The sequence below is a fragment of the Dendropsophus ebraccatus genome, chromosome 15 (genome assembly GCF_027789765.1).
Source record: "Dendropsophus ebraccatus isolate aDenEbr1 chromosome 15, aDenEbr1.pat, whole genome shotgun sequence".
Classification (NCBI taxonomy): domain Eukaryota; kingdom Metazoa; phylum Chordata; class Amphibia; order Anura; family Hylidae; genus Dendropsophus; species Dendropsophus ebraccatus.
This window is the reverse complement of record NC_091468.1, coordinates 52,933,984-52,946,818: the sequence shown is the minus strand read 5'-3', so window position 1 is coordinate 52,946,818 and position 12,835 is coordinate 52,933,984. Positions and strand designations below refer to the sequence as shown.

General features: G+C 40.2%; 1 protein-coding gene across 3 annotated transcripts in view; it reads right to left on the bottom strand.

The window, feature by feature from the left end:
• The window catches only part of MACROD2 (mono-ADP ribosylhydrolase 2), a 1,633,627-nt gene that overhangs the window by 416,897 nt on the left and 1,203,895 nt on the right, over window positions 1-12,835 (bottom strand). For all 3 annotated transcript variants that reach the window (XM_069954330.1, XM_069954328.1, XM_069954329.1), the window contains one exon: window positions 4,377-4,407. In XM_069954330.1, the coding sequence (XP_069810431.1) occupies window positions 4,377-4,407 (31 nt within the window). The remainder of the gene's footprint in view (window positions 1-4,376; window positions 4,408-12,835) is intronic.

Sequence of the window (12,835 nt, the reverse complement as noted above, 5' to 3'; positions counted from 1 at the left end):
GGCTCTGCAATAAAAATTTAACTTTTTTTCTCAAGCAAATAGCAACCAATCAAAGCTTGAATTATGTCTAAAGGAGTTTTTACTATAATGCTGAAGTGCTCGACTCTTATAACAAACCCTATCAAAATCAATGGGACAAACAAACAAAAAAAAATCCCCTCTAGATCCCAAGTTCCCATGCCTCACTACTTCCTAGCTCCTGATAGCATTTCATTCACACAAGATGTGCCCCCTCAGACTATCACTGGCTAAGGGCCCTATTCCACCGGACGATTATCGTTCGCATAATCGTTAACGATTAACAATCTCAAACCACCCCTATTGCGAAAGACCTGAAAACGTTCACTCATTTCCATGAAACGATAATCGTTACTTATGATTGTATTTGCAATAGTTTTTTCTTTGCTATTTCTTCGCTATTGCGTTCGTATCTACTGCAAACGACCGAACGACGTCTTATTCAATGCAAACGATTTGCGAACGTTTTGCGAACGAGCAACGATAAAAATAGGTCCAGGTCTTATAAAGCGATCAACGATTTCTCGTTCGGTCGTTAATCATTAACTGCATTTCAACCGAACGATTATCGTTTAGATTCGAACGATTTAACGATAATCTGAACGATAATCGTCCGGTGGAATAGGGCCCTAAGGCAGGTAACTTTTGTTGTCAGTACATGACTGAGAGTGACAGTTCCTGTGGGGACACCACCCCCAGCAATTTGTAATATATGTTTGTTTTTTCATCATCCCTGAGCAACCCTTTTGGACATTTGATCCAACATAGAAACTTTGTTATATAGCCATATTAAAGATTTGAGTCTGATATTACAGAATATTTTCCAATCCCCTCTAAATGTCTAAGAAAGGACACCCATAAATGTATATTACCATAAACTCTGCTCCTTTTGTGGATTAAAGGGGTACTCCAGAGAAAATACCTTTCTTTGAAATCAACCTATTTCAGAAAGTTATATAGATTTGTAATTTACTTCTATTTAAAATCTCAAGTCTTCCCATACTTATGAGCTGCTGTATGTCTTGCAGGAAATCTTGTTTTCTTTTCGGTCTGACACAGTGCTCTCTGCTGCCACCTCTGTCTGAGACAGGAACGGTCCAGAGCAGGAGCATTCACATAGAAAACCTCTCCTGCTCTGGAACGTTTCTGTCTTGAACAGAGATGTCAGCAGAGAGCAATGTGTCAGACTGGAAAGAATATACCACTTCCTGCAGGACATACAGCAGCTGATAAATATGGGAAGACTTGAAATTTTTAAATAGACATAAATTACATCTATTTGAAAGAAAAAAAAAATTTGCTGGATAATCCCTTTAATGTGCACAACATTCCCTATGCTGTTTGCAAGTAAGGTATGGTAGTTTCATGAAGGGTTAACTCTTTCTTACATATACTTTCAATGTTAGAAAAAAAAAAAACAAAAAAAACCCTATACATGTGCTTATATTTTAAACATTAAAGGTTTTCTTTGTTCAGTAATGGAAATTCTCAGATTTTTTCTTGCACTTTGCAGGATGCATTATTTTAAGCCCGGTGCCTGCTACCATAGCCCACTCACAATATTCTGGCCATAGATTTTTCTAAATAGCCCACACAAAAGCTGTAGACAGTACCGACCTCGGTAAAACTGGCCAACTTACCAACGTCACATTCTGGGAACTCAGCCAGTATGAACGTTGATGTATTTTATTATTAGCTTCTGTAGGATTGTATGTCAAATAGAAAGGAAAAAAAAAGTCTAAAAAAAATAAATAAAAATAATGCAGTAAGATATTCCAACCTGAACCTTATGCAAAGTACAAATCTCTGCAAAACCACTGAGCAAATTCCCCGGTCGCGATTGATGTTTTGTTGTTCCAATAACATAACCCAATGAGTAAATTACGTTCTAAATGTGAATGGATTAGGCCCTGCACTTACATGTCAGGAGCTTTCATACATAATATATACTCTTAGATGTAATCACATTGATGGCTGATGTTGCCAAGTCTGTGTGTAGTGGATCGGCTTTAAACATGCTGAGCTAATGCGTATTCGATGGGATATTTTATCGCCACCAGTGCCGCTCATTCGTTTCCAGTCTCGTAAAACCGCTCCTTGTGTGTCCCTGTCTCATCTAGATATGCACACATGATTAAGCCTTGTTTCGGGCTTTGTACAGCACCTAGCAGATATCAGATTGCCTACTTTGTCCAGTAAATTAACTTCAGCTGTTAGTACACGATGGCGGTTTTTTTTTTTTCTTTCTTCACTACACGCGCAAATGATGTGTAACCTGTTAATTTTTAATAGCCATATAAAATCAGTATGTTGTTGTTATGAGAATTGACTTTTATAGGATTTATACCAGCGCTGGAAAAGCCCAACCTATAAAAAAAATAACAACTGGTTGAAAGTTTAAAATCAGGAAAATATTAATTTTGAAAGTTTATGAAAATATTTTTGTTCATTTAGCCTGTTGGTTTCAGATCGTAATCCAAATGTTAATAAACAAAAATTTATTATGTTTTCATAGAGCAATCCATTTTTCCTCACCTTTAACTCTTTTTATTAGAAAAATTAAAAAAAAAAATAAACACAAAAACAAACCGTAACAAAAGCAAGATACTAAACTTTTTCCAACCTTAACAAAAAGATAGCAAAAGATTACAAATTTTTAACTAATAATCATCTTCACAGAAAGGCCTTGTTCCCACAGTGTAAGACGGCGGCCGTCCTGTGACACGGCCGTGTCACAGAACAGCCGCTGTCTATGAAGTTCACCCCATCCGATGCTGCAGTACTGGCCAGATGAACATCACTTCTTTTGAATTGCAATGTGGGTACATTCAGGTGTGTCTGCATTCCAATTAACCATAGCAGACAATTCAACCGCAGCCGCACTTTACATTGTCTGCACTGCCGCACTTTACATTGTCTGCACTGTCAGTTTTGTGCAGCCGCTATTCAATGAAGTCAGAATTTTTTGCGGCCGCATGGAATCCCGGCCGGAGTGTATACAGTGTGTATACACTCCGGCCGTGATTCTATAGTAATGAAATCAATCGGCTGCAGTCATTAAATAATGTTTAATTTATACGTTGTGTGAACTAAGCCTAAAGAAACAATTCCTTACACCCACCTTAGACTATAGAATTTGAATTAACTTTTGAATCCCCCCTCCCCACACCTTAGACCAGACCCCTAAATTAGACCAACAAAAAGTGAAGAGTTACATTAAAGGGGTTATCCAAGATTAGGGGGAAAAAAAATCTGCAGGCCCTCTGTACCCCTGCCAATTACTGTGTCAGGCCCCGACTTCTTTATTATTAATAGAGCCGCAGATATGGCAAATGACCCGCAGCTCTATTCATTCTTATAAAGTGACGGAAAGAGCCAAGTATGCTGGAAGAGCGCTGTTCTGGGCCGTTTCCATCAGCTCCACAGGAATGAATAGAGCCGCAGGTCATGTGCCGTACCCATGGCTCTATTTATAATACAGAAGCCGGGGGCATGATATTAAGATCGGCAGGGGGTACAAATGTCAGACGCTCGCGATCTCCTACTTTTTCTCTATTCTGTTAATAGGGGAAAAGTAATTTTTTCCTGGAATACCTCTAACTTCATTCACAAGCGATACACAGGCTATAACATTAATGAAGCTTGGGGACAATTTGTAGTTCTTTATGAGCTTCAGTTTTTCATGTAGGTCTAGTTATTGGGTCAACACCGGATCCCACAACAAATCTTCTCATATTCGGATTCATCACATTATGCACTAATATTCAGGTACAAATCCATTATTTTTTTTTACCTTGTTCAGAAGTTTTCCGGAAGTAACACTTATTAAACTACTCATACTTGATGATATATTTCAGTTATTGGATCTGGATGAGTCATATGGCCTTTATATAACTATTAGTCATGCTGGATGGTCTTGCTGATGTGCTCAATGACTGCTCTTTGATCACTGAATTGCTACAAGAAAACCATTATAAAGCAGAGAATCCTTAGGGTATGGTCCCACAAGGTGTGAGTGCCAAACCAGAGCCACATGCATTTGGCAATAAGTGCCCCATTTTGGTAGCAAAACTGCACTCCTACTGTCAAAATCATATGGACATTGAGCATCGCTTACAGGCATTGTTTTGTCTGTATAGCCGATCTAAAAAATTGGACTTTTCCTTCAGAGAAGCCACTTCAATTGCCACTTGGATGAGAAAAAGTATCATAGGAAAGGTGAAGACATGGCCATAAGTTCTATCTCTGTATAGGGTGACTTAGAGTGGCGTGGTCTACAGTGTGTTACATTTCATATGGAGAGTTTATCTGCTATGATGTCATCAGCAAATCATTGAGTAAAAATGTTTTATTCTTACCGTAAATTCCTGTAGAAATGCAGGGAAAAGCCTAAAATGTGAAGAAGAAAAAAAAGATACGTGTTAGGATAACGACTGAGGTTGACAACCTGGACAACTGCAATGTGAACAAGTCACCTAAAGTTGAAATTTAAACAAACACTGAATCTATAGCCTTTGGATAGACTAACAGAGGTTACTGTACCAAACCATCCATCATCCATATTCCAAATCTATAAGCGAGAGAAGGAATTGGCCACAAGGAGCATCTCTTGCTTTGTAGGATCTGTGCTATCTTGCCCTTGTGCTATTTTATGTTTTATATTTTGTGCACCATCTATGAAGCAGTTTATGCTATTTTTGAGCATTTTACGCTGTCTGCACCATTCTTGAATTTTTTCGCAGGGGCGTGGTTTAGGTTAGCTACTTTTTTGTCAGATTTATAATGCACAATTTTTCATTTTGCACAAACATTATTGCTCAGCAGTACTTCAGTCCGACCCTGGCATATTTTGTTAGCAATTTTTTTAGCCCCCCCTGAAAAAAATTGCACAATATTTATCATGGCCCTTGCTCCTAAAGATAATTTACGCGCATGGACCAAGATTATTGTATAGCATGTGAAGGATACATACCTCCCTATAGAAACAAAACCAGATCTCACGTCTCCGGGACCTACACTTGTTTGGTGAATGTTCATCTTATTTCCAGAAGCAAGATTTAGGAGAAGCTAATTTCCCCTTAAAAGCCCCTTTAAAGGGGTTATCCAGCGCTACAAAAACATGCCCACTTTTCCCCCTACTGTTGTCTCCAGTTCAGGTGCAGTTTGCAATTAAGCTCCATTAACTTCAATGGAACTGAGTTTCAAAACCCCACCCAAACTGGAGACAACAGTAGTGGCCATGTTTTTGTAGTGCTGGATAACCCCTTTAAAGTGGAGCTTTATGGAAATCTTTTTAAACCTCTTTAGCTATATGGCTAGGTAAACCTTCTCACAAATTCAACAATATTTTACTCTCTTTACACTAGAAATTCATTACGGAGAATTAACAAATCAGTTGGACTCTCTAAAACTCGATGAAACACACCTTTCCGAGAGCCTTGCTAACTAACACATCTCTTCAAGCTATGGTCTGCCAACCATCCTCTGGCTCCCAATTTGTATAATGGGATATTATTTTCTAGTATGTATATGACCCTACATGGTCTCAAACATAATTACTGTCTTGACTCTGCATTCTGTCATTTGAGTAATTACCATTAGTGAACATGATTGGAAATTTGCAGGAAGATTTGAGCTATGTTTCTTTGGAAAGTAGGCACTATTAATAATATATGAGACATTTCATGCATGCATTTAGGAATACTAAATAGACCATAAAAGTGTGAACAAATTGCTGAGTGTGTTTCATTAGGCTTTTTTACAAGTTGTCACAATTCCTGGGTGCTGGAGCGATCTGTAGTTGTTATATCTGATAGTTAACCACAAAACACGAGACTGAATTCTGAAATGGGTTTAACGCTGTATACTTAAAGGGGTTATCCAGCGGGAAAAATTTTTTTTTCTTCCAAATTAACTGGTTTCAGAAAGTTATACAGATTTGTAGTTTACTTCTATTTAAAAAATATCAAGTCTTTCCATACTTATTAGCTGCTGTATGTCCTGCAGGAATTTCTTTTTTTTCTGTTAAACACTCTGCTGACATCTCTGTCCAAGACAGGAACTGTCCTGAGCAGGAGCAAATCCCTATAGAAAACCTCTCCTGCTCTGGAAAGTTCCTGTTCCAGAGAGCACGGTGTCAGACTAAAAACAAAACATTTCCTGCAGGACATACAGCAGCTGATACGTATGGGAAAAGTTTAGATTTTTATACAGAAGTGAATTACAAATCTATATAACTTTCTGAAACTGGTTGATTTGAAAGAAAAAGATTTTTGCTGGAGTACCCCTTTAAAGGCTTGAAGACTTCTTTATCATAAACATACTGTTTAAATAGTGTTGCAATACATCTTGGATAGCTGCATGTTTTGCGAATGGCACAAAAACAAATTTGACTGTGAAAATAGCCCTGAAATGATTATCACTGTATAGTCTATTTGCCCTGTCTTGTTTTGGCTAGTTTGACTTGGCTTTTTGCCTTATAGGGAACTATCAGCAGGTTAGACAAATCTAACAGTTATGCACAGTTATGCTCAGCCAATCGCGGCTGAGCACAGTTATAATGCGGCAGAGGGGGGCCGGCATGAGGGACGGCAGGAGCGGGTCGGCCGGCCTCCCGAAGATTACATCACTGTCAGAAGACGGCGGACGGGGGTCAACGCGTATCAGGTATGTATAATGCACTTCACTTCCGGGTCAACGGGCGGGAGTCGGGGAACACGGGGAAGGGGGCCATTCACATATAACTTTTTAATGTGTGTTATTTTGTGAATAATTTCTTAGCGTCGCACTACCCCTTTAAGACTATATCCTATTATATTCTTCACAGTGATATTTTACCTTGCACTTTCACACTTTTGAATATACAATTTTAAGAATGTTAAATAAAAAGTAAATTTTTACCCACTGGGGAAAATGGGATATATTAACTAGTTCATCTAAGATTAATCTCGATAGTCCCCTATTGCGCAGAAGGAGCAGAGGATGAGGGTATGTCTCTTACCTTTATCCTCAGCGCCGTTTCCCTTCAGTTAGTCATCTACTCCTTGGTCCAGTAAGACCGTTTGGAACACTGGGTCAGCGTTGAGAGCACTGGCCCACCCCCATAACTTTGGCCTGCCCCCAGCCGGCTGGCCCGCCCCTTCTAATCTTTATCAATAGATAAGGGGCAGATCGGAACAGCGCTAAGTGGCGGGGCAGTGCTCTAAACAGTCTTACCGGACTGAGGAGTTAACAACTAACCAAGAACCTGAACCTTGGCCCTGTTCGATTATCTCTACACAGGAACTGATGTCTCTGAAGATATACGACAGCCAGGGACGATGTCACATGGGTGCCACCAGTATTTGAAGAGCAGTTGTAATAGGTGAATATATGGGCAAGCCTGCGGGGGGGTAGTGTAAAAAAATAATCAAAAAATAAAAAAATAAAATAAGGGGGAGTGCTTCTTTAAAGGGGTTGCCCACTTTATAGTAAAATTGCTCAGTGTACAGTATTAGTAAGTGTACTCACTGTATATACTGACAGCAGCTCCCTGTGTACCTCATAGAGCTAATATCAGACTCCCCTCCTCCAGGCTGGGCTGCCCTACTCTGTGGTGTTTGGTCCATAAGATGGCCGACATGGAGAAGCATGTGACCAGGCCCCGCCCCCCAGTGTCCACCACTGAGCCTGTATGGGTCTATGGAAGACACAGTGGACAGGGCATGGTCACATGCTCCTCCATGTTGGCCATTTTGTGGACTGAAACAAAACAGAGCAGGGCACCACAGCCTGGAGGAGGGGAGTCTGATTTTAGCTCTATGAAGTAAACAGGGAGCTGCTGTCAGTATATACAGTGAGTACAGTTACTAATACTTTGCACTGACCTATTTTACTATAAAGTGGCCAACCCCTTTAACTGTTCCAAAAAGATTTGGGCCCTGGTTACTCATGCAACAATGATCAGCCATCTTTCATTGAAACAGCTATACAGTACTAAAGAATTGCCTTCACTGGTTTACAGTATGTTATTATTTTTTTTATATTTAGAGGAATAGGTTACAATTACATGAAATAAAGAAAAAACAGTAACTATAGTGTTTTACAACAAGTGCATTAGGAAAAAGGTTGAAAGGCATATTCATTCATTGACTCTGCATGAGGTCAATAAGATACCCAGAATACCAATCGAACCTAAGGCCTGATATTTATAGGGTGTTATCATAGCACCTACACAAGCCAGGGACACCTGTCAGTACTGTAGGCGAAAAGTTGGGTAACCTTTGAAATGATCACATCATAACCCCAGGTCATATTTATGACTATTCATTCACAACTCAACAAGGCAGGTTTTCTGTGCTCTACGCTTTATAAATGTACTCAAAGGCGCCAATCACCTTTCTTTGTGAGACGGTACCGCAAGATACTGCATAGCGGCTAATTTCTATATTTATAGACTATTTTTAGCAAGTAAGCACAGTTCACAATTCCGAATCCTAGGAAAATTATTTTGCATGACATATAATTTGGTAGAAGTGTAAAAGCGGTGACAAGTATAAACTTTAAAGAAAAAAGCACTTCTAAAGTCAAATATGCTCCAAAATGGAAAAGTTTAACTAATACAGGGAGAGTGGATTTAGTAATATCCACTCTGTGAGGATGCGGTACAACTGAATATGGTGGTATCTCATCCTAAGGCTATGTTCATACCAAAAAAAAAAATATATATACACAAAAAAAACTGTCATTTTGAGTGAAAAATATGGCCATATTTTCAATAAATGGTGAATGTAAGTAATGAGGAATTGACTATCAGTGATGGCCATAGCTGAGCCCAAACGTAAGAAGAATGAACAAGCTTATTATTTATTATCTGTTTTTACACACACAGACACCCACAGAGACACACACACACACACACACACACACCTACCTGTTCATACAATAGAGTGATGTGTAACACAGCCAATAGTGTGATTGAGAGAAAACATTCAAAAAAATTAGATCCTAAGCGACTTAGAAAGGGAGGATGATAGGAATTGTTCTGATGCAATAGCAATCAGATTGCAGCTGAACGTGGATGTCCAACTAATGTGTGCAAATGCAGAACTGGTTTCTTGGCACAGAAGGAATATAAAAGAAGATGGCAAAGGTGAATGCCATTGCTAAGGGGGGGGGTGAGGTTGGGAAAAAAGGGCTCAAAATATTGAATTAGTGAGCAGTGGAGAAACACTGCCTGATCTGATGAATCCAGATTAAAGATGAACGCAACTTGAGCATGCTCATGTTTATTCGTTTGACATTTGATTATCAGTGGCTGAATACGTTGGTTGCAGTCCCAGAGAGTCCAGGCTGTATGTATGATTTTCTACCATGCTCTCCTGGTTTTGACTCCAGATAGTCTGCCCCTTTTTTTGCCCTTTCATGGTTCCTAGGTTTTGCTTGCCAACTTTCTCTGGCGCCATTTGTCACCACAGCCCCAACCTTGGTCCCAAGTCCATCTTGCCCACCGATGGGTTCTGGTGAAAACCTGGGAGTGGTCTTAAATTCTAACAACAGAAATGGTGTTGGACCTTTGTAGACACTTTTTATCTTTTTAGTTTTAGGGTGCGTTCACACTACAGAATCCATACGGATAAGTTCCAACGGATTCTGGCGCTCGTACCCACTCGTGGCAGCGCATATCTCCGCCCATTTCACAGACAGCATTCTATGGCCGGGCCAATTCCGCCATCCGCCCGACCATAGAATGGTATCTATGGCATGCGTGGAAGAATCTGCCAGGACTTATCCACTTGGATTCCGTAGTCTGAACCCACCCTTATTCATTCCATGAATTTAGAAATAACATGTCAGCTACACTAGTTTGTGTCGAACACCCAAGAATATTTTTATTTACAACATATGTCTACCTTTAACCCTTTGAGGACCAGGCCCAAAATGACCCAGTGGACCGTGCAAATTTTGATCTTAGTGTTTTTTTTATTTTCCCTCCTCCCCTTCTAAGAGCTCTAGCACTTTCAGTTTTCTATCTACAGGCCATGTAAGTACTTGTTTTTTACAGGAATAGTTGTACTTTGTAATGGCGTCATTCATTTTACCATAACATGTATGACGGAATTCCAAAATTAATATTGATATGAAGATATAAATTGGTGAAATCGTAAAAAAAAATGCAATATGGTAACGTTTGGGGGGTTCCTGTGTCTACGTAATACACTATATGGTAACAGCGACATGATACTATTACTCTATAGGTCAGTCCGAACACAACCATATGCAGGTTACACAGATTCTCTAATGTTATATATATATATATTTTTTTACGAAATCCTTTTTTTTGGCAATTATTAATAAAATTATTTTTTCACCTACGGGGCTGTATGGGGTGTCATTTTTTCCGCCATGATCTCTAGTTTTTATTAATACCATATTTGTGAAGATCGGACGTTTTGATCACTTTTTATTGATTTTTTTTAATATATAATGTAACATAAAATCAGTAATCCGCGCACTTTTTTCCCTCTTTTCGTGTACGCCGTTCACCGATCACAATGACGCTTGTTATATTTTAATAGATCGGACAATTACGCACACTACGGTATATTATATGTTTATCTATTTATTTTTATATGTTTTATTTATATAATGGGAAAGGGGGGTGATTTAGACTTATATTGGGGGAGGGGCTTTTTTTTACACATTTGAAGTCCCTTTGGGGGACTTTTACATACAATAGTGTGATTGTACACACTGAACACTGCTATGCCATAGGCATAGCATTGATCAGTTTTATTGGCGATCTGCTCATTGAGCCTGCCTGTGCAGGCTCAGTGTAGCAGATCGCCAATTGGACCGCACAGAGGCAGGTGAGAGACCTCCGGCGGTCTGTTTCAACTATCGGGACCCCCGCAGTCACACTGTGGGGGTCCCGATCGGTAAGTGACAGGGGACTCCCCCTGTCACTTACACTTAAACGCCGCGGCGTTTAAGGAGTTAATGACATGCGGCAGCGCAATCACTGCAGCGTGCCATTACCTGTGAGGTCCCGGCTGCTCACTGCAGCTGGCCCCCACCTCCTATTAAGCGCGCTCCGCTCCGGAGCGCGCTTCATAGCGGGAGAACCACCCAGGACGTACAGTTACGTCCAGGGTCGTCTGGTGACAGACTTCCATGACGTAACTCTACGTCCTGGGTCGTCTAGGGGTTAAACACCTTTCCACAGTCCTATAAGAATAATGTAAATAAAACTAATGGCATGTCTCAGCAGGTTACCTATTTTGTACCGTTCACAAGATAGTATAACTTGACATACAACAATAGGGGCATTTCTATCTAACAAGGGATAATTTGGAATCTATGTGCATTCCTGATCGTGTACTTGACTTTCCAATGCAGCATTTCCCACAGACTCTGAATGCCTACAAGAAATTCTCTTTATAGTTTACGGGTCTCAAAAGAGAAAATAAATGGTGCCAATAAACAGGTAAATGTCTCCCTTAAGAGATGGCATTTCTTAAATAATACCTAGAGCCCCCCAAAAAAGGGTCACCGGTTGAGGTTAACACAAACATCTGCAAAATGAAAGTCTTATGACTTCCAGGAAGCCGGAGATTAGCAATCTGTTTAATGCAAAGTTACTGAATCATTAAAAGTCCTAATATTATACCCAATGGGCTTGAGATGAGTTCTTAGACTGAAATGTATAACAATTTTATACTCCACTGCAAAATTATACTGAACATAGTCCTGTATGGATAATTTGTGCTGTAAGATGTTCCATCACAAAACTGTTACTAAAGTGCTACAAATAGGAATTAAAGTACCAAAGCTTCCTCTGTTACCAGAGTCACTACAAAGAGTAGCTCTGACTCTAGTGGGCTCAAAACGTATTACCTATAGAGTCAATGTGCAGCTCCCTCCAACAATTACAGCTTATCGAGGATAAAAGCCAGGCCTATGGTTTTTATCTAATGTTTGGGGTGGTCTCATTCTAAGAAGGGTCTGTCCAAATGGGGCAAAACCATGTAAGTTTTGGCTTTGATCCTTTCATAATCAGGGGGACATTGATACCACTCCAAAAATATAGACCATAACAATATTACAATATAGTTGAGAAATAAATGGAACACAAATAGTAAATGTAAGTTGAGATGAGTGAGCCGGGCCAATGTTTGGGTACCTATGAACCCGATCCATCAGCATTTGAATCCCACTGTCTGCCTGCTCTATGGGAAAGGTTAAGACCGCCCAAGTCCTACCTGGAAAACAGGGATACAGTGTATGGCCTAGGCTGTATTCATGTTTTCCAGGCTGGACTCGGGATGTCTCCACCTTCCCCACGGAAAAGGGAGACAGCGAGATTGAAATGTGAACCTGAACCTTGCCCAGGCTCACTCAACTTTATTGGTACTTACCGCATACTTACAGCATATTGGACATTAATATAAGGGACACGTCAAAAGTTGGTTTTAATGAAGTTTGCCCTCAGGCCGCATTCCAAGCGTTCCGTGTTCTGCACGGAACACGGGCGTGGAATGCCGGTAACGGACTCCCCCCCCCCCCCCGGGCAGCATCTGTGATAAGATGCTGGGAGTAAGGGAACTGTATGCATATGCGCCATGCTGTAGTAAAGCAGCCGCGTGGGCTGTCATTTCAGCACGGCACATACGCATGTAGTTCCCCCACTCCCAGCATCTTATCACAGTAACCTCTGTACATGTCAGGAACTGTCCAGAGCAGATGAGGTTTTCTATGGGAATTTGCTACTGCTTTGGACAGTTTGGCAGCAGAGAGCAAAGTGTCAGACTGAAAAGAAAACAACACTTCCTGCAGGACA